The sequence below is a fragment of the Notolepis coatsorum genome (assembly GCF_963971535.1).
Source record: "Notolepis coatsorum genome assembly, chromosome: 9".
Lineage (NCBI taxonomy): Eukaryota > Metazoa > Chordata > Actinopteri > Aulopiformes > Paralepididae > Notolepis > Notolepis coatsorum.
Window position 1 is genome coordinate 51,985,825 of NC_140173.1, and position 22,990 is coordinate 52,008,814.

The following is a 22,990-nucleotide window of genomic DNA, read 5'->3' on the forward strand; positions in this document are numbered from 1 at the left end:
ATTATCTGGCCTCCACTGCACATCAGCTTATAAATGAAACCATAAACTGTGTCCTCAGTGTCCTCCCTGTTTACGTCCATCGTTGTTATTGCTAATTTCAGTTCAGGAGCATGTGACCACTTCACATTGGAATCTGATATTGGCTACAATACAAAAACAAATCAGAATTGAGCACTAAGGCGTGCAGTGTGAACGCAGCCTGTGAGTCCCTTTCCTCTGCTGATGCCATCTGAATTAATGTGTTTTTCCCCAGGTGATTAAAGAACCTCCACCCCCCCCTCCTCCAGAGCCTGTAAGTCAATCTGGCTGCATTCTATTTATATCAGAGATTATTATCATTATTAATAACAATAATATAGTAGTAGTATCATCATAATTTCTATTATTATTTGTATTATTATTATTATTATTATTATTATTATTATTATTATTATTATTATTATTATTATTATTATTATTATTATCATCATCATCATCATTATCATTATTATTATTATTATCAATATGATTGTTGTTGCCAGGAGTCTGACGATGAGGATGGGATGCCCAAGAAAAGGTGGCCGACAGTAGACGCCTCCTACTATGGAGGGAGAGGAGTGGGCGGAATCAAACGCATGGAGGTACACATGCACACACATACACACACAAGCACAAAAACATTTGCATGCCGTCACATCCACACACACGCACACACACACAATTGTGTGAACACAGACATATGTACAAATAGTGCACACTTACACACACACACAGACACACACATGCACAAATATAGTGCACACACAAACAGACACAGGTACATGCACTAATGCATAGTGTGCTCACAAACCGATACACATAAAAATGCACACAAATTGCAATGCATTGCACACCCATCAACTTTAGAGAAAAGTACTTTTTGTCAGTGCTTTTCCAAATACTCATTCTCTCTAACTTCTGTCTCACAATCTCTCTCTCTCTCTCTCCTCTATATGTCTCTCCTCTATATGTCTCTGTCTCTCTGTCTCTGTCTCTCTCTCTGTCTCTCTCTCTGTCTCTCTCTCTCTAGGTGCGTTGGGGGGAGAAAGGCTCTACTGAGGAGGGAGCGAAGCTAGACAAACCTAAAAACGCTGTGGTCAAGATGCCGGAGCAGGAGTTTGAGCCTTACGAGCCCAAGCCTCGCAAGCAGCCACGACGCCCCCCACAGCAGGGGATGTGGTACTCTCCTATAAAGGTCAGAGCTCTTCTCTTTTGCTCTGTCTGGTGCCATACCTGCCAACACTGACCTATCTCACTCACTCTCTCACTCTTTTTCTGTCTCTCACTCACTCTCTCTCACAATCCCACTCACACTCTCACTCTCTTTCTCCATCACTCTCTCTCACGATCACTATCTTACTCTATCTCACTCTCTCTATCACACTCACTCTCTCTCACTTCCACTCCCCCAAGCAGCCGAGCCCTAATTCAGCGTGGAGTTTACCCTCCCAGCACCCAAGTCCTAAGTCCACGTAATGACAAACTGAGGTCATGTCAGAAAACACAAGCAGATCATTGTTGAACGATGTTGTGTACAGATGGCCTGTATGAAACAATTATATTCATAATGTATTAAACAGGTCAGCTTTTGCTCAATAATGCTTTGAAACGGGAGGTTTTTCAATATCAAGTCAAGATGATATGCTGTCCAGTTTGCTCCGCTGTCTGACTGAGGATGAGAGATATGAAACGCTGTTTCCTCATCTTCCAAACAGTTTTACATACATTTTTCACAGTGTAAATCCTGTTTTTTTGCACTGTATGGAACACGGTTGGTCACTTATTTCATTTAATTTCAAACCTTTATTTTAACACAAAGAAAGTTGAGGTTGCCATAATTTGCAAATCAAATCAAATGTATTTGTAAGGCCCGACAACACACGTTAATGTCCCCATGGGCCGGACACGTCTTCTTTAAACAAGTTGAGAAGAAATATCACAATAAATCAAGAACAAAACAAAAACATCATGAAGTCCAAAGAATTTAAAATAAATTAATTAATAAATGAATGCAACACTCCCAGACATACCCCACGCGAAGGTAAGGAAAAACGCGCTAAAAACCTAGCAATAGGAAAAAAGCACCACAGGCAATGTTGGTGATAGTAGTGTTGCTATAACAACAACAATGCCAAGTTGTTCATTCACATTTGTTAAAAGTCAAACTCTAAACTAAACTAAACTAAATTCAAAACTGCACAATTATTAAAGTAACACAAAATATAGTCCCTGACAACATACAAAAGTTTTTCATGGGCAAAGATGGGGGTTATAATCTAAGAGGGAAATTTTATTTAAAACAACCTATTGTCCGTACAACTCTCAAAAGCAAGTGCATCTCAGTTTGTGGGGTATCCATTTGGAATGGCCTTGGTGTAGCAATAAAAACAAGTAATACTATTGAAATGTTTAAATGCAGATATAAACAGGAATTCTTGGACTAAGTTAGAGGAGCTTGAAAATAACATGAACTAGTATTTTTGTAATTATTTATTTATCTTTTGCTGTAGTGGATACTGGATAGGTATATTCTTTTTTATATTGATGGATAACTTATTAGTTATTACATATTAATATGATATTGTAAGGAAGGGGCAGGACCAGATAAGCTTTGCTTCATTCTGTCCCTTCTCGAACAAAACAATTGTCTTGAGCTATGCTGATTATTGTATTTAATAAAATTGTATTTTTTATTTAGTTTGTTATTTTTTGTTATTACAAATGTGTTTGTTTTAGGGTTGAAATGTTGGAGATAAATAAAGATCAAATCAAATCAAAGTTGAACAATGCAACAATGCCAAGTTGAAGTTACATGTCAGCTAAATAAATATTTAGAATTATGATCTTCTGTACACAGGCAGAGGAGAAGGTAGGCTACTTTTCTCTGCTCTACCTACTGTAGGTGCCACCTCTCTCACTCACTCACTCACTCACTCACTCACTCACTCACTCACTCACTCAGACATGGTTGGGATCAATTCACCTTTAATTCAATTAATAAAAATGTAAACATAACTTTTTAAGGGAAAAAAGTCCTTCCTGAATGGGGGACTGTATTAAGTATTAGGCCTATGTCATTGTGTGCGCCTTGTAACACCGGATAATGTAATAATACCGGATAATGTCATTAAGTAAAACAGGGGCTGCATTTAAAAATAACAGTGAGCTTTTGAAAAATGTGTAGCTGTGATGTGAGATGTGAGAGTCCTTCTAAATTAAAAATTATTACATTAGGAACAATTATTAGCATAAACCGGTATTATTACATTACCCGGTGTTGCATGCCTGCCCCCTTCAACACTAACTACTAGCATTAGCTGTACCATGGAATAGCTAAAGAGGATGCTAGATGTGATAGACGGACATGTTGTGATGGTTTACTAACTAGCATTAGCATTAGCTGTACCATTCGGAATAGCTAAAGAGGACGTGATAGACGGATGTTGTGATGGTTTCAACCACATTTTACATAGTCCCCCATTCATTGGATTTAAAGTGAATAGACGTCAACCCTGTCACAAATGCACACACTGTCCGTCTTTCAACTGCTCTATACTTGTGAATATGAAATGATCATATTAATTTCATCATCATATTTTATAAATCTGCCGTTTCAGTGGTTTCAAACCTCTCTTGAATCTGTCTGTCTGTCTGTCTGTCTGTCTGTCTGTCTGTCTGTCTGTCTGTCTGTCTGTCTGTCTGTCTGTCTGTCTGTCTGTCTGTCTCTCAGGGGAAGATGGACGCTCTGTGGGCTCTGTTCAGGAGGGGATATGACCAGGTGTCCCTGATGAGGCCGCGGCCCGGAGACCAGGTGAGACTCAGCTGCCCTGTTACGTTCTGTCTACACAGCAACAGAATAATGTGTGTGTGTGTGTGTGTGTGTTTGTGTGTGTGTTTAATGGTCATACATAATGGTCCGTATTTCCTTGCAGAAGCATAAAAGCATTCAAACAAAAAAAATAGATCAGTACAGACCATTAGAGCAGTGGTTCCCAAACCTCTCCTCGAGACACCCCAGCCGTTCCATGTATTTCTTAAATTCCACCACCAGCACACCTGATTCAACTAATAAAGGGCTTGTTAAGTTGAATCAGGTGTGCTGGTGGTGGAATTTAACAAATACATGGAACGGCTGGGGTGCTTCGAGGAGAGGATTGGGAAGCACTGCATTAGAGAATGCATTTTCTGTCTCTTTGGGAGTATCTGAATGGAGCATCTGCACCCTTTCTCCTTTTTCTCCTCTTTCTCTCTGTCTCTCTATCACACACACACACACACACACACACACACACACACACACACACACACACACACACATCACATCACATAAAGGCAGCAGGTGCCAGTGTGAACATCATCTATAGCAAGCTTTCAACACAGTAGCTCACTACTCACCCCTTACACACACACACACACACACACACACACACACACGCACACACACGCATGTGAATGAGCCAGTGATACCAGTCCACTCTGACAAAGATGCCATTGTTCCGACACAGTGAGTACTGTAACACTTCCCTGGGAAGTCCCCAAGGAATCTGAGACTCTTCCGAGTAGAACTGGACGGCTTTTCCTGCCCTCTTCCTGTAGACTTGTGACTCACTATTGACCACACAGTAAAAACAGTCAGTCAGCTTTCATCTGCTTACATTCGCTGTACTGTATGTTCTCCGGATGTGTCTGGTGGTGGCCAGGTGTGGGCAGGACACGCATCACCAGCGGTGAAAACCCCACCGTGTTCACTGCCACAACACAAGCAGAAACCCAAAAGGACAGCCAGCCGAAACGAAAGGACTGTTGAAACCCGAAACGACAGACAAAACCTGCCCAATTGTCCACCGTTGGCTAAAAAATGCATTTCTTCAATCAATATCTGAAATGATGCACTTATCTACTAAGGAATCTACCTTGCCTATATTACTACCTACTATGGTAATTATGTCTTTACTACTATTCACTCAAGACTTTAGCACTCAAGTTCGACACTGTTTGACGAACAATCTTACTGACCCTTAGCTGCCAGAGTTGCTGACCTGTTGTACAGAACCTGTAAGTGGCGTTAGATAAAAGCGTCAAGCTAAATGACTAAACGTGAACGTAAACGCAAGAAGCAACTGTCGGCATGTTGTTGTCTTAGTCTGGCTCTTATATCTGCGGTGGGACACAGTAAATAAGTCTGTGTGATATCACATGAACAGTTTCTACGTTTCCTGAAGAATCTGTTCTCGTGATGAAATGGCAGTTTAACTAGCCCCTCGTGTCCCTGCTATGCATTCACCCAGCGATGGAGAGACAGAGAGACGGAGAGCGAGATGGAGAAAGCAGGCCTTGTTATCTAACCTTGACCCTATGTGTGACATCCCATAATCGAAGATAATGTGTTTTCATCATTATATCGGTTGCTATAGTGACACATCTGCTGCGGTATAAATGGTTTCATTCTCTCTCCTCTTGGCCGATGGCCGTCTGTATGAGACTCGTCTCCTGGCATTGTGGGATCCTACATCGTTATGGAACAGTTGGGACAGTCGAGTGTGGGCGTGTGCTTGAGTGCGCGCACGTGTGTGTGTGTGTGTGTACTATATGTGCAGTCACTAACGTTTTCAGAGACGGTGGCAGTGTTTACTAGTCTCGTCTCTTATCTTGGAGTCCTTCTGAGCGGATCGATTAATCTCTGTCAGGAGGACAGAGGTTTTGCAGAGTCTTTGTCAGCCGGTGTCTCCAGGGGGGGGGGGGGGGGGTCCACAGAGTCCACTCGGCAACAACAACCCCTGCGACTCCCTTCACGCCTCATTAGACGAGGAAAATAAAAAAAAACTCCTTCTCACATGGAAGGAAATGAGGGGGAAGAAAGTCGACTTTTGTTTGCGGTGGAGATGGCCGCTCTGCGCGAGAGGCGCCACTGGCCATAAACACGGTGGGACGACAATGATTTTCCTCATGGCAGAAGTTTGAGCAATCTGCATGACGGCGACAAAGCCAAGAGCGGGTTTGAATATTCAATAGCGAGTCTCTTCACAATAGCGTCGACAAAGAGCTCAGCGAAACGGCACAGAAGTAGACGCTCGGCTAAATGACAAGTAGCGCAGTGAGACCGCAAAATACACGGCGCTGATTCACGTGAAACCTATTTTGATATGTCTGCACAACAATTTGATAGGTTGTGCGATTATTGTTTGGAGACATATTATTGGGCGTTAGGGAATAATGCAAGGGTGATAGGGAGTTGTTTAGTTGGAGGCATGGTTGCCTCAGGTCTTTGCCATGTTCTGCTCTTTTAGTAGATTATCTTATTGTCAGTTTACACAAGGCAAGTCAAATTATCTCCTATACACAGGCATACACATACAGTCCCCTACTAGCATGCATTTCTCCAGAGGTCGGAGAACAGAGATGCCCGTGGTGCAGACGCCCTTAGAGCTGCTTTGGGCTTGAGAACCTTGTGGGCATTGTTCACATTATGGCCTCAGCCCCCTACCATGCAGATAATAGGCTTTGCTGTGTCAGCCCTAGACCTGAAAAGTAGAAAAAGGCCAGTTGATGTTGATACATTATATAGCTGCGCCAGCTTCTAGGACCCTGTCCGAGGGTAATTCATAGCCATTGGATTTTGTCGACTAATCAATTAGTTGGTTTAATTGACAAATCTTGTGAAATGATGTCTCCCCCCATGAATGTCCTTCCAGAGATGAATGAGGTCCTGCAGAAGGACCTCTTTAAATCTGGTGGCGTTTAAAGTCCTCCTGTAGATACAATAATCAGTCTGTAAGTTAGAATCCTGGTGCTGTTTAAAGTCCTCCTGTAGATACAATAATCAGTCTGTAAGTTAGAATCCTGGTGCTGAAACGACTATTCGCTTTTTTTTTTTTATCACTTTATTTTATACTACCGGTATGTTTTTTTTTTTTTTAAATGATCAATCAACAAAAACAAATCAAGACCCCATGACCACTTAGTGGACTAATGGACTGAGCAGGACCAGGCCTAGCTTCATTCTCTCTTCTCACTCTGGACTGTCAGGTCTAGCTTCACTCTCTCTTCTCACTCTGGACTGTCAGGTCTAGCTTCGTTCTCTCTTCTCACTCTGGACTGTCAGGTCTAGCTTCGTTCTCTCTTCTCACTCTGGACTGTCAGGTCTAGCTTCACTCTCTCTTCTCACTCTGGACTGTCAGGTCTAGCTTCGTTCTCTCTTCTCACTCTGGACTGTCAGGCCTAGCTTCACTCTCTCTTCTCACTCTGGACTGTCAGGTCTAGCTTCGCTCTCTCTTCTCACTCTGGACTGTCAGGTCTTGCTTCGTTCTCTCTTCTCACTCTGGACTGTCAGGTCTAGCTTCATTCTCTCTTCTCACTCTGGACTGTCAGGTCTAGCTTCGTTCTCTCTTCTCACTCTGGACTGTCAGGTCTTGCTTCGTTCTCTCTTCTCACTCTGGACTGTCAGGTCTAGCTTCGTTCTCTCTTCTCACTCTGGACTGTCAGGTCTTGCTTCGTTCTCTCTTCTCACTCTGGACTGTCAGGTCTAGCTTCATTCTCTCTTCTCACTCTGGACTGTCAGGTCTTGCTTCACTCTCTCTTCTCACTCTGGACTGTCAGGTCTAGCTTCGCTCTCTCTTCTCACTCTGGACTGTCAGGTCTAGCTTCGTTCTCTCTTCTCACTCTGGACTGTCAGGTCTAGCTTCGCTCTCTCTTCTCACTCTGGACTGTCAGGTCTAGCTTCGTTCTCTCTTCTCACTCTGGACTGTCAGGTCTAGCTTCGTTCTCTCTTCTCACTCTGGACTGTCAGGTCTAGCTTCGTTCTCTCTTCTCACTCTGGACTGTCAGGTCTAGCTTCGCTCTCTCTCACTCTGGACTGTCAGGTCTAGCTTCACTCTCTCTTCTCACTCTGGACTGTCAGGTCTAGCTTCACTCTCTCTTCTCACTCTGGACTGTCAGGTCTAGCTTCATTCTCTCTTCTCACTCTGGACTGTCAGGTCTAGCTTCGTTCTCTCTTCTCACTCTGGACTGTCAGGTCTAGCTTCGTTCTCTCTTCTCACTCTGGACTGTCAGGTCTAGCTTCGTTCTCTCTTCTCACTCTGGACTGTCAGGTCTAGCTTCGCTCTCTCTCACTCTGGACTGTCAGGTCTAGCTTCACTCTCTCTTCTCACTCTGGACTGTCAGGTCTAGCTTCACTCTCTCTTCTCACTCTGGACTGTCAGGTCTAGCTTCATTCTCTCTTCTCACTCTGGACTGTCAGGTCTAGCTTCATTCTCTCTTCTCACTCTGGACTGTCAGGTCTAGCTTCGCTCTCTCTTCTCACTCTGGACTGTCAGGTCTAGCTTCATTCTCTCTTCTCACTCTGGACTGTCAGGTCTAGCTTCACTCTCTCTTCTCACTCTGGACTGTCAGGCCTAGCTTCATTCTCTCTTCTCACTCTGGACTGTCAGGCCTAGCTTCATTCTCTCTTCTCACTCTGGACTGTCAGGTCTTGCTTCATTCTCTCTTCTCACTCTGGACTGTCAGGTCTTGCTTCGTTCTCTCTTCTCACTCTGGACTGTCAGGTCTAGCTTCATTCTCTCTTCTCACTCTGGACTGTCAGGTCTAGCTTCATTCTCTCTTCTCACTCTGGACTGTCAGGTCTTGCTTCATTCTCTCTTCTCACTCTGGACTGTCAGGTCTAGCTTCGTTCTCTCTTCTCACTCTGGACTGTCAGGTCTAGCTTCACTCTCTCTTCTCACTCTGGACTGTCAGGTCTAGCTTCGTTCTCTCTTCTCACTCTGGACTGTCAGGTCTTGCTTCGCTCTCTCTTCTCACTCTGGACTGTCAGGTCTTGCTTCATTCTCTCTTCTCACTCTGGACTGTCAGGTCTAGCTTCGTTCTCTCTTCTCACTCTGGACTGTCAGGTCTAGCTTCGCTCTCTCTTCTCACTCTGGACTGTCAGGTCTAGCTTCGTTCTCTCTTCTCACTCTGGACTGTCAGGTCTAGCTTCATTCTCTCTTCTCACTCTGGACTGTCAGGTCTAGCTTCGTTCTCTCTTCTCACTCTGGACTGTCAGGTCTAGCTTCATTCTCTCTTCTCACTCTGGACTGTCAGGTCTAGCTTCGTTCTCTCTTCTCACTCTGGACTGTCAGGTCTAGCTTCGCTCTCTCTTCTCACTCTGGACTGTCAGGTCTAGCTTCGTTCTCTCTTCTCACTCTGGACTGTCAGGTCTAGCTTCGTTCTCTCTTCTCACTCTGGACTGTCAGGTCTAGCTTCATTCTCTCTTCTCACTCTGGACTGTCAGGCCTAGCTTCACTCTCTCTTCTCACTCTGGACTGTCAGGTCTAGCTTCATTCTCTCTTCTCACTCTGGACTGTCAGGTCTAGCTTCGTTATCTCTTCTCACTCTGGACTGTCAGGTCTAGCTTCGTTCTCTCTTCTCACTCTGGACTGTCAGGTCTAGCTTCATTGTCTCTTCTCACTGGTCCCTGTGTGCCTGCACATTAGCTTGCATGTGGGCAATGTGAGTGTCACTGTGTGTGTGTGTGTGTGCACCTTAGCTTATGTGCCTGTAATGTGTGTGTGTGTGTGTGTGCACCTTAGCTTACGTGCCTGTAGTGTGTGTGTGTGTGTGCACCTTAGCTTACGTGCCTGTAATGTGTGTGTCAGTGCTATTGACAAAATGAGAAAAGGCGTGTCTACCATGCGTTCTTATTGCACATAATCATCTTCTGTGTTTGCATTTAACAATAAACAAGTATTTAATTAGTTATAAAAAGATTTAGTCATTTCTAAAAACAAAACTAAAATGTTGTGGCTAAGCCACTCTGAACCACCGCAACATCTCAGTGTCACACAAACAGATGGGGAGTTGAACGGCCATGAGCCAGATTGTGACAGAAGAGGTCCCTGGAGCTGAGCTGATATAACCTCCCATCTCTCTATCTGTTTATCTGTATTTCTCTCACAATCCCTCCATCCTTATAGAGACGCATAATACATGAGCGCCTCTCTCTCACTCTCACTCTCAGAGCTCTGTGTGTGTGTCTACGAGGAAGTACTCTAGGTATCGATTTAGGACCAGTTTAAAAAAGCGCCCAGAGAGAACAAAGCTTTCTCCTCTCTTCCTCTGGTCTCCAGCCCATTATTTCAAGTATAACCATGGCACATGTGTGTGAATCAGTTCACGGTCTGGCTATAGAGGAAGATTGAGGGGAAAAAACAACATAATTGACCCTAGAAACAACAAAACAAGTATACAGCCCTATAAAGACAAACAGCTGTGACTGTGTGAGTAGTTAAATCTAAGAATATAAAACATTATTGGTAGAATAATGGGTAGAAAATAGTGTGTGTGTGTGGTGTGTGTGTGTGTGTGTGTCATGAATGGTGGTGGAGGAGGGGCAGCGTCTTTGGCCTCAGACAGTGAGGGTGGGGAGAGGGTGTGCATAATAGTCACTGTCGGATGGAAACCACTTATCTCCAAAACCTTTTCAAGAATTCAGAAAAACAGCCTTTTCAGATTTTTTGAGTGTATTTTTAAAGTCATACATTTGGTTCTCAGGTTCCCAGGGTCATGAAACTGGCTCACGTGATAGAGAACCACGTAAACAATCATTCCCAGTAAAATGACCAAAATTGGAGATAAGTGGTTTTCATCAGACGGTAACGATATTTCATTTAATTTCAAACCTTTATTTCAAGACACTGTGCACGCTTTGGATAAGACACTGAGGTTACCCTCATCATTTACAGCGACCCAGATCTGAGAAGATATTTGTTGTTGGATATGAATTATTACAGAACTCCATATAGGTGGAGAGATAACAGAGGAGAGAGTGAACCCTATGTTAGAATAACTATTCTTATACATTCTCTCATTGGGCTACACTTGTAGTGAATACAACTTTAGTTCAAATAAACTATTCCTAATCTTTTTCTGTGGACCCCTTGGAGCCCTCTCAATGACCCCTGGGGGACCCCACTTTGAGAACCACTGGACCAGAGGATGGAGGCTCAGGCACGCCAGAGGGGTTTGGGGTTTTCTTACAAAAAGGAGAGAAGGCGGGGGGGGGGGGGGGGGGGGGTTTAGTAAAACAACAGCGGAGAGGTAAAGTAGGAGTGAAGGAGTAGCAGACATTCTACAGCCGCGGGGGGACATAGACTCTGACCACTGCTGATCAAACTCTGACCTCTCACACTCCCACACACATGGCTCTGCTATTAACGCTCCATGTAGTTCTGGGAAGGGAAAGATAATGAATCTCTAGAATAATTTGTTAGAAAACGCTTTAAATCTGTTTCTTATCTCAACACCAAGAAATCACCTTTAGAAACCATGGTGACTAACGTTAACTTGCAGAAGATGCTTCTGCATTGCAAATTGAAATCGACCTGGCATACCGTGCAGCGAAGGGAACGGCTCCCGCCTACCTCCGGTCAATGGTCTCTAACTACACACCCCCTCAAGACCCCTCCGCTCTGCATCTTCTGGCCGCCTCAGACCCACTCCTATCCTGGCTCCTGGGGGGTCATCAAAGGGAAGCCGCCTATTCTCTGTCCTTGCTCCACAATGGTGGAACGAACTTCCCACCACAGTCAGGACAGCCGAAACCGACCAATCTTTCGCCGTTGACTAAAACACACTTCTTCAATTAATATCTAAAATGAAGGAGATGAAAAAAATAAAAATAACCTTCACGTGTTAAGTTAGTCTTTTACTAGTCATGCACGTTTCCACTCAATAATCTTTCTTACCTATATTACTACCTACAATACTAATATGTCTCAACTACTATGCACTCCACACTGTTTGATGAACATTTTTACTCAGCTGAAAGGGTTGTACCCTTCCTGCTGACTTGTTGTACAGAACCTGTAAGTTGCTTTGGATAAAAGTGTCAGTTAAATGACTCAATGTAAATGTGGTGGGAGGACAGGACACCACAGCCAAATGTAATTTTGATAGCTTTGTACAGCGTTCCAGGGATCCAGTTATTAGTCTGTGGGACCCGTTTTCGATGTTTACTAAAAGAGGAATGATAGTGAATTATATTTTTAACCTGAGACTCATTGGCCTTGGCTCATTTTCACATATAAAGGAGCACATTTTCATTGAATACACACTGTGCACCCCCCCCCCCTACACATATATATTACTCATGTGATGATCAGTTCCACTGGACCATAAAGTGTGGAAATGGTAGGTTAAAAAAATAAACATGGTAAGTATTAAACAAAAAGGTTCACTGTGTACCTTCACTGTCTGCCTCCGCCTTGTTTCATTTATATTTGTCAAGCCATTCATGTCTTGATTATAATGTATTTATCTTATTACAAAAAACAAATGGTAACTTTATTGATACATGTGATCTAGTTTATAACTTTAAATTCCCAACAATGTGTGAGGAACAAAAATGTGAACACCACACAAGGACTAGTTCAGTTCTAACTACATGTTAATATATATATATATCGACTTTTCAGAGGTTCACATTTCTATCCCAAAAGTATGTAGTGCAGCTTTAAATCTGCACGTAGCTTTAGCACCAGGTAGGTGTTGTGTTCTCTAACATTACAGGTGAAGCTGTACTCCCAAGAGTCTCCACATGGGGCGTAGTTAATAGAATGATGTTATGCCTACAGGAAGTGCAGAAGAAGAGTACACATGCTGTATGATGATTCCCTGCTGTACCATGCTGTAACCTAACGTGCTTGACTAAAAGGCTAACGAGTAATCCTGCTTCCTGAGTCTTATTACTACACCTCTACGTACATACAAAATACTACGGACGTACAACATAACAATTGGCGACGAGTGAAGTTGAACCGGGGAATTTTTTAACAACGTTTTACTACAGGAGAAATGGCTAATTTACATGTGCCTTCTCCGACGGCGTTTCTACCCTGCCCCGGCGAACCTACTATGCCGTTCAGGACTTGGCACCAGATGTTCACGAATTACATGCTGGTAATAAATGCGACTGGAAATGGCTGGTCCGAAGCTCGGAAGAGAGCTACCCTTCTACATTGTCTTGGTACCGAGGGTCAGCGGATTTTCTACACATTGCCAGATACAGGTGATTCTGTGGCTAACGCCGTGGCAGCGTTGAATGCACATTTCACTCCAAGAATCAACGTAGTAGTCGAGCGACACACGTTCAGAAAGCGTGCACAAGCACCGCATGAAATCATTGCACAACACGTTGTTGCTTTGCGTGACCTAGCTACCAGATGTGACTTTGATAATAAAACTGAGGAAAATCTCCGGGATCAGTTGATTGAACATGTAGCTAGCCCACAGATAAGGGAACGTCTGCTGCTTGAACCAGGTTTGACGCTGGACAAGGCTATCAACCTAGCTACGCAGTTTGAAGCAGCTACATGCTAAAGCTATCAGTACCAAAGCGTGCTGCTCCAGTACAGGCCGTTACGCCGCGGTCTCAGAATACATTCAAGAAACGGGACTGGCAGCGCTACCGTCCAGTGCTCCCGTCGAGCTAAACCTGCTGCTGCTACTGACTCTGCCTCCACTCGCTCTTGCTACCGATGTGGCTCGGGGAACCACCTGGCGAACTCTTCACAATGTCCAGCAGTGAAAGTGACGTGCAAATTATGCCAGAAAACAGGACATTTTGCTCGTGTCTGCCGTGCTAAAACAGTCGGTGAGTACAGTGGAAATTCCTGAAACTACAGTGCTATGCTTGGGAGCTTCTGACATTACAAAAAGGATTGTGTGCAATGTGCATGTACACACACCTACTACCCAGGCTCAGGAATTGAGACTGGTTGTGGACACAGGCTCAGCAGTATCCATAATGCCACTGTCTACTTATGAGAAATACTTCAGTGAAACTACCCTATCTGCACCTACTGTTCGGCTGGTGTCGTACACCAAGGCTAGCATACCTGTCATGGGGTGCCTACAGGCTCAGGTGAGGAGAGACAATGTCACGGTCCCTGCTACATTTTACGTTGTGGATAAAGGAACTCCCCTGCTGGGAATGGACCTGTTGACTGCACTCCACCTCTGCATTAGTGGAACTACTGTCCTCCCTACGCCGTCTACACCTGCACCTGTGATGGCTACTACTGTCACAGCTCCTACGGCATTTGGCTGTGCAAAAGGCTTTGTGCATTGTGTAAATTGACCCTACTGTTAAGCCAGTGCACCAGAAGTTACGCCGCTTACCTTTCGCGGTCAGGGACGCCGTCTCTACTGATACTACTACTACTACTGCTACTACTGCTGCTGCGGATACTACTGCTACTACTGCTGCTACTACTACTGCTGCTACTATTACTGCTTCTACTGACTCTGCTATGGATGTGGAGCCCGAGATAGTAGCACACATATCTGCTACACTCAGTGCCCTGTCGGTGACTGAGTTTGGGGCTGCTTGCTCTACCTGCCCTGAAGTGACTGCACTGCGTGGTCAGATTAACATGGGTTGGCCTCACTCAGCGAAATCAGTGAGCCAAGATCTGATCGGATACTTCAAGATCAGAGAGGAACTGTCAGTCAAGGACAATTACGTCCTCAGAGGCAACCGCCTCATTGCACCAGTGTCCTTACGCCATACATTGCTCACACTGGCACACGAGAGCCACCAGGGGGTCGTACGCACTAAGCAGCGTCTGCGGGATCTCTATTGGTGGCCGAAGATGGACGCTCAGGTTCAGGCTGACATATCCAAATGTGTCTCTTGTCAGTCTAATGACGAGACGACCAAGATTTATTTTGCACCACTACAGCCAGTTCCACTGCCAGACGGCCCGTGGAAGAAGCTAGGCCTCGACATAGTCAGGCCCTTCGAGTCAGCTGTGCCAGCCTGCCGTTACGCGATCACACTGACGGACTACTATTCTAAGTGGCCAGAGGTAGCCTTTTCTCACAACGCTACAACTACGGATGTAACCATGTTCCTAAGCTCTGTGTTCGGTCGCCATGGTAACCCAGAGAGCGTCGTCACAGACAATGGGCCTCAATTCACATCAGCAGCCTTCGCCGAGTACCTCAAGGAAAGAGACATTGCTCACGATCGGATTTCAGTTTACTATCCGGCGGCGAATGGTGCTGTCGAACACTTCCATCGTGTTCTGAGGAGTTGCATTCAGACAGCGATCCAGCAGTCTCAACTAGGGGTGCACCGATATGAAAATTGGCCACCGATACCGATACCGATTGTTCAACTAACACAATCGGCCGATACCGATACCGATACCGATAATTGTGGCAAAAAATAAGTATTTTTAATTTTTTTTAATTTTTTTTTTATTTTTTTTTATTTTTTTTTATTTTTTTTTTATTTTTTTAATGAAACTACTGTATATTTGTATGTGTGTTTGTATTTGTAGGCCTCTTTACTTACTTAAAAAAGGAAACATCAAGAAATATGTTTATGGTATCACTGATCCCTCTCCCAGTATCGTCTGGCGGCCTGCAGAGGGATACTATTTTCTCAACCAGAGCTTTCAACCAATGCAATGGAACCATTCTGGCGGCCTGCAGCGGGATACTATTCTCTCAACCAGAGCTTTCAACCAATGCAATGGAACCATTTTGATTGACAGTCGATTCGGCCAATTACGCCACACCGCTAGCACCCACCTCCTGCTTACCACCAAGCGTTTATTCATTTTTCTACTTCGGGGCATGTCGCCATTGATCTGCTTGCGAGAATGCGAGTCAAACTTAGAACCACAACAAGCTAATACGTTAGCTGCCCGGCAGTGCCCGCCGACCAGCGCGCTCCACAGGATGGCCAAACGAGACACAATGATTTTACTGCAACAAATTTTATAATAAAACAAAGCCTTTCTATACATTTGTCTGGTTGAAAACTTTATTAACAGATTGCAGAATGTGTAGTTGGGTACGGAATGAGCAACGGAATGTAACCGAGCTATGCACGGCTTGCTTGCTATCTTCGGGTAAATACTATGCTGATGTAATTGAACGTGTAACTAACTATAATAACGTTAATGCCACAAAACGAATGTTTGTGTCATTTTAACAGCAGATACTTTCTTAAATGCCATCCTCCCGACAGAGCGGTGTTGATGGGGAGCTCTGATGGATTCGCTTGGTTGTGTTATTAACATTGAACAGCTAACCGAAAGCTAGGGTTAACTAATGTTAAAGGTTTAGCCATAACGTTACGTTGGCTAAAGTTGGGGCTATTCTTAATCCAGTAATAATGGCTGCAGACCTGCAAGCAAAGTACAGCAAGTTGGCAAAGGAGTATTCCAACGTAAATCACATTTTCACCAGTAACGTTAGTCTTCTGCCTCCCGGCTATGAACGGACTCGGAGTAATGCCTTGCTGCTATGGGTAATAATAATATGCTGATGTTATTGTCCGTGTAACACTAACTATATAACGTTAATGCCACAAAACGAATGCCTTGTTAATCATAAATAGTAACTTTGATGCAGTAGCTTGTGTGTGTGTGGGGGGGACGGCGGGCGTTGTGCAGGTAGGTCGCGAGTGAATATTTTTTTTTGCCTTTTGACGCTACACAAATGGATGGTTAGTTATCGGCGACTGCTATCGGCACATTTGAGCTTATCGGCCGATAGGCCGATAGCAGTCAACAAGGCACTTATCGGCCGATACCGATACCCGACCGATATATCGGTGCACCCCTAGTCTCAACCGTGGAAAGAGGCTGTGTTGGGTTGTCTGCAAATATACAGAGCCACTCCCCACGCCACCACTGGCGTTTCACTTCATGAACTGCTTTACGGTCGTAAAATGCGCACCAAACTGGACGTACTGCCCTTGCAGCCTCCTGTGAGTGCACAGGACAAGACTGTGAGAGAAACGGTCCAAAACAAGCAATCCAAAATGAAGCGCTACACAGATGCTAAGCGTGGCGCTCGGGCACCTGTTTTTCGGGAGGGGGAGAGAGTCAGGATTAGAATACCACATCACGTCCCCAAAGCACACCCGAGATACAGTGCACCAATGACAATGAAAAAGAGGATTGGAAAAAGCACCTTTCTGCTCAGTGATGGAAAGAAATGGAACGCATCCCGTCTGGCTCACACTTCGAACACTCCAGATGATCCTGACTTAGGGCCCTTTCTCACTCACCCTATTCGTTTCTATTTCGTTCCGTTCTGGCCCGTTCCGAGATCTGAATCGAACTCCCCCCCCCCCTCTCCCCCCTCTAGTTTGCGTACACACTGCAGTCTTGTTTCGTTCCGGGTTCTGTTTACGGTTTGCCTTTTGAGCGTTTACGCTTGCCGTAGGTGATGATGTCACGTTCGAAAATGTAAACACAGGAAGTGTTAACATGGTGCTGGAGACTGAATACTGATATAAAATGAATAAATAAGCAATAAATATGAAGTTATATTTGAACCTCTGTTGTCAAGCCTTGTCAATATAACCCACCCCATTTTATCACGAATGGATGGTGTTGTAGAGTTCGCTTTTGAGCGTTTCCCAGGGCTAACGCTAAGCTAACGGTTAACGCTAGTTAGCTTAGCCTAGTCTAGTATAGCCTGTAGCACTTTCTTTTCAGCAAAGAACGTGCAATAAACAAAACGGATACATTCACTGTGTGTTCTGCCTGTCATTTGTTGATGAAACAAAACTAACATCAACACAAGTGACCACCAAGAGCGGATAGTTTAGTCTCAAAAAGGATCGGTAGCTGCATGCTAACGTCAATGGAATTTGCCATTATAACAGTATAGCATTGTGGCTAGAAGCTAACGTTAGCTCACGCTACTTAGCCAGCACCAAAACTGATGATATCGAGAGCTATCAGTAGTTAGATAACATTAGAGACAACGCTGTGTGTATTAAACAAAGGTGAATAGATGACTGGGCCATTTTGTTTAATGCTTGTTAAGTTGAAAGAGGAGCTTTGAGCTAACAGGGTTTGATAGCTAACACTAGCTCATGTTATCCAGTGGCAGTGCCAATCGGTAATGCTAGCAGAATGAATGGATGTAAACTTTATTTAACATATTGCATATGGGTACAATACAATACGGCTCAATACAAACAATTGCCCATAAATATCGTTTTTGTGGGTATTCTCCAGTTGTTGCTGTGTGTGGTGTTATCTGCCCAAAATTCAAGCAAGCATGACAGTAACAACGTTGTGTGTGTCATGCCCCCCGCACCGCACGGCGCGATTCCGAGACCACCTCATCGAACAGATCCCGTTCAGCGGGGGGTGAAACGAATCACCGCCGTTTTGCATCGCAAAAGGGGTGAGTGAGAACACTGCCCCCCGTTCTCGGGAGCAGTGATTCGATCTCCAAACGTGAGTGAGAAAGCCCCCTTAGGGATCCGCCCTGCCCTGACAGAGCTCAGCGGTCACACTCCAGCACAGTCGCGTGCAAGAAACAAGCCTAGTTGGCATCAGGACTTTGTTGCACACTGAGTGAGAATTAAGAGTAATATTGGTTGAGCATATATAATTATATCTTGATAAGGATTGAATAACCTGTGCTCCCTTTGTTTAATGTTTACCTTGAGTTACCCGTTTATGATACTGACTGTTGGTTCAGTTTACTTAAGAAAGTGAAAAAGCAAAAGTTCTAAATTTGCATAATGCTGAGTAGCAAGTAAGCTTCTTTTCACATAAAAAGGAGATGTTGTGTTCTCTAACAGGTGAAGCTGTACTCTCAAGAGTCTCCACATGGGGCGTAGTTAATAGAATGATGTTATGCCTACAGGAAGTGCAGAAGAAGAGTACACATGCTGTATGATGATTCCCTGCTGTACCATGCTGTAACCTAACGTGCTTGACTAAAAGGCTAACTAGTAATCCTGCTTCCTGAGTCTTATTACTACACCTCTACGTACATACAAAATACTACGGACGTACAACATAACAGTAGGGACACATTGTCAACGAACAAGCCACTGGGTTTCATTCATTGCAAGAGCGGGCAGCAGTGAAGAGAGGCTAGAGTCTGTTTATCTGCGGTGCATTTGAACTTGAGGGCCACAACCATATTCACATGGTGGCCCTTTGGCTCTTAAGTGGGAACAGGGTGGAAAGGAATCCCATCCTGAGCATGATATAAGAGCAAAATGGCCACCGTGTGAATACGGTCCTAGAGTCCTAGTACAATGGTAAACCTACTCGTCCCGGTGCTCTGTATCAGTGACCACAGAGAGCGAGGGACAGCGAGAGAGAGAGTGAGGAAGGGGAGGTACTTATAAAAGCACTCTATCAGTGCCTGGTCAGCAAAAAATATTATTCGCTGAGGGGAATTTGTGGTCAACAGCAGCTACACAAAGATGGTTGAAGGAGAATGTAAGAAGGTAGATAAGAACATACAAAATAACTGAATTTAATCAAATAAAGAGATACAATTGATAGACACACAAGTGTAATCACAGGGTTCCTACTAGGAGTAATCAAGTTCAAGTTTCTTTATTAGTTGTCAATCATACAAAAATACAGAATACTTTTATATGAAATGCTTGTTCCTGTTCTGCTCCTGAGTGTGCTAGATAAAAATTAAAAAAAAAGATAAGTAAAAATAGAAGTCAAAATTATGTAACAAGTGTAAACAAAAGTGTTCAAAACTAAAGTGTTCAATATACATATATACAATATAGAATACAGAGTAGGAAAAAAAGAATTGTAACCGAGTTATAATACAATATAAAGTACAATGCAGAATGGGATGAGGTACAACTTAGGGTAAGGTGCAATGAGGTATGAGTTGTAGTGCAAATGTTTTTAACAATAAATATAAATATAAAGTGTCTAAAGTGGGTGCTACAGTGAGTTGTTTATTTAAAGTGAGTGTGGATGTGTGTGCTGTGAGTGTATTTGATGGTTTGTTACATAATGTTATTGTCGTTGAGCATCCTGATGGCCTGGGGATAGAAGCTCCTTCTGATTTTGATCTTTTTCGTTTTTGTTTCGTTTTCATTAAAAAAAAAAAAAGGTTTCCGTATAGTATATGAGACAGCCAGACACAAGCTTCCCGGTACTGATGGATCTACTGAAAGAATATGGGCACTATTCAGGATATAAGCTTAACGTGACGAAGACACAGACCTTAACATGGAACTATACTCCAATGACAGAAATTAGGGAAAGGTACGGAATTAGATGGGACATGGACAAGATTAAATACTTAGGGGTAAACATCACAAGAGGAGTGGGGAAACTGTTTGATGCAAACTATATACAGATTAATCACAACATCAAGAGAGACTTAGAAAGATGGACAGTAATGCCCCTAGACTTCAACTCAAGGATAGAAATCATCAAGATGAACATACTACCAAGGTTATTATACCTATATCAGTCTTTACCAATACCACAATACCCATACCAATACCACAAAACCAATTCAGAGAATGGGACAGACTGATATCGAGATTCATTTGGGCAGGTAAGAGGCCGAGGATCAGATATGTTACTCTACAACTACCTGAGAGTCTGAGAGACTATTACTACGCAGCACAGCTCAGAGCAGTGACATGCTGGTGCAATGTAAATTATGAAGCCAGATGGAGAGACATTGAAAAGGAAGGGGAGGGATACAATGTACAGGCACTAATAGGGGATAGGGAACTATTTAAGAGACGGGAACAATTGCTGGATCCAATCACTAAATGCACTTTAAATATATGGAACACACAAGTTAGAAAAAGAATCCAAGGTCTTGAGATGGGTAACACACGACAATAGATTCAAGCCGGGGAGGGGAGACCATGGATTCAAAAGATGGGGGGGGGGGGGGGGGGGGGCGGGCGATGTGTAACAGCGATATGTACAATGATAGAAAAAGGAGAAATGGGCGAGCTCCCGTAGCTCACCGCGTACCTCGGCGCTATTTCTGCGTCGGGGACAACCGTGCTCGTCACGGATCTGGGGTACACGAGTTCGATTCCCGGACCCCACGTATTTTCTCAGAGTGTCTTCCCCTACTCTACATCCCATTCAACCTGTTTCTGTCGGTCATGCTTGACCAGAAAAGCCATAAACGCTAAAAAAAAATAAAGTTTAAAAAAAAAAAAAGGGAGAAATACAGACCCTACAAAAACTGAAGGAGGAGGAGGATACAACCAAATACATAAAAGAAAGATGGGAGAAGGAACTAGAGATCGAGATTACAGAGGAGGAATGTTACATATGCAAAGTACAGCACTCAACAACTGGTTCAAGGGTATGGAGGGAATTTGGATGGAAGAACATAATTAAGATTCTTTATAACACCAGGGATAAAAGGCAAATACCGGTATGCACCAGCACAGACATTTTGTTGGAGAATGTGTGGAAAAGAGGGTGCGAACCACACACACATATTCTGGGAATGTCAGATAATAAGAAATTATTGGGAAGGAATAGGAGAGACAATAAACGAAATAATAGGATACGAAATACCCCAGACAGGCTTAGGAAATCTGACGCCGGAAGATATACAGGGGGAAGACAAATATCTGTTAAAGATACTATTAGTGGCAACCAGAAAAGCAATAACCAGACTGTGGTACAAGGAAGATCCACCGACTAAGGACCAATGGGTAGGAATAGTAGAGGAGATACAAGAAATGGAGAGAATAACACATGCTGAGGTTACAGGAGGAGAAATTCATATCAAGATGGGAAAAATGGGAAGACTATAGGACAATTGGGAACGACACCACAGAAGAATGAAAAGGAAACAAGAAAAGGAATTGAGATGTAAATAAACAATGTAAAGATAGAATTGACCGATGAACCCATGTCACCCCGTCTTTTATTTCAGTTTTCTTTTTTATTATTATAATTTTTTCTTTATCGTCTGTTTGTTTAATTGTATTGTCTGAGTTGTTTGTAAATCAAAAATGAAAAGAAAAATGTATGTAAAAAAAATCCGTAAAAACGAAAACGTCTCAAGATAATAAGTGCGTGCCACAAATGTACTAAATAAATGTCTTTCCTGTTTTTAGATGTCGCTCTTTTATTTTGAAAACCCCCGACCGGAAGTTGAGTGTTGTCGTTGTTTTCGATAACTTGTGTGTCTGGTTCTGTGCTTTTGAGCTGACGCTAGTTTTTAGAGACACACACCGCACCCGCGGCGCAAGCAGCTACACGAGGAGGAGGAGAAAGAGCTGCTAATTTTAATCGGCAAAAGAGAGAGAACGCTCAAAGCTGTATATAATATAATAGCCCCGTGGTGCGGTCGAAGGCAGCTCAAACTACCTGTTGTAATAAATTAATTGATTGATGTTTAACTTGTCCGTGTGTGTGTCCAGTCCTTTCGACTAGCAAACGTTGTCTGTATTTAACGTTACCTCAGGATACCACTGTAATTGTAGCAAACGTTGTCTGTATTTAACGTTACCTCAGCGTTTCACTTGTAAAGATGGTGACACAATGGGGGGCGTCTTCAGGCGTTCGAATTGCGCACTCTGAAAGCTGGTATCAGAAAGTAGCGTCTTCAGGCTGCCAGAACGCAGTTCCGTGTGGCTGAAAGGTGCAAACGATCAAATACTTTGCCTGATACAACCAAAATCGTTTTAGTCTGGACATGGCCTGAGGCTGCGGTTAGACTGACTGTTTTCGTTTCGTTTTGAAGATGAGTTTCGCTTTTCCAGGTCGCAACGTAGTGGCAGCCGAGTTAGACATTCGTTTTGCCTCCTGAGCACAGTGATGTAGTACAATGCCAAAGCAGTAGGTGGCGAACATGAAGGCAATTTTCAACCAATCAGAACTTGAATGAGGACACTCCACATCCTGTTCAAAATCTCAAAAGCCACCATCTTTAAATGCCTCCGCAAGCCATTTTAGCCAATGAAGCATTATTTTTCAGCAAGAAATAAAGTGCAATAAACAAAAACGGATACATTCACTGTGTGTTCTGCCTCATTTGTTGATGATTTGTTGATGAAACAAAACTAACATCAACACAAGTGACCACCAAGAGCGGATAGTTTGGTCTCAAAAAAGATCGCCGATGTTGTTAGCTACATGCTAACGTGAATGGAATATGCCATTATAACAGTATAGCATTGTGGCTAGAAGCTAACGTTAGCTCA

General features: G+C 43.6%; 1 protein-coding gene across 1 annotated transcript in view; it reads left to right on the plus strand.

Moving 5' to 3' along the window:
• Positions 1-22,990, plus strand: part of antxr1d (ANTXR cell adhesion molecule 1d) — a 126,287-nt gene that overhangs the window by 95,909 nt on the left and 7,388 nt on the right. Inside the window, exons 14-17 of the mRNA XM_084322209.1 lie at positions 254-292; positions 522-620; positions 1,049-1,213; positions 3,749-3,829. Of these exons, the coding sequence (XP_084178335.1) occupies positions 254-292; positions 522-620; positions 1,049-1,213; positions 3,749-3,829 (384 nt within the window). The remainder of the gene's footprint in view (positions 1-253; positions 293-521; positions 621-1,048; positions 1,214-3,748; positions 3,830-22,990) is intronic.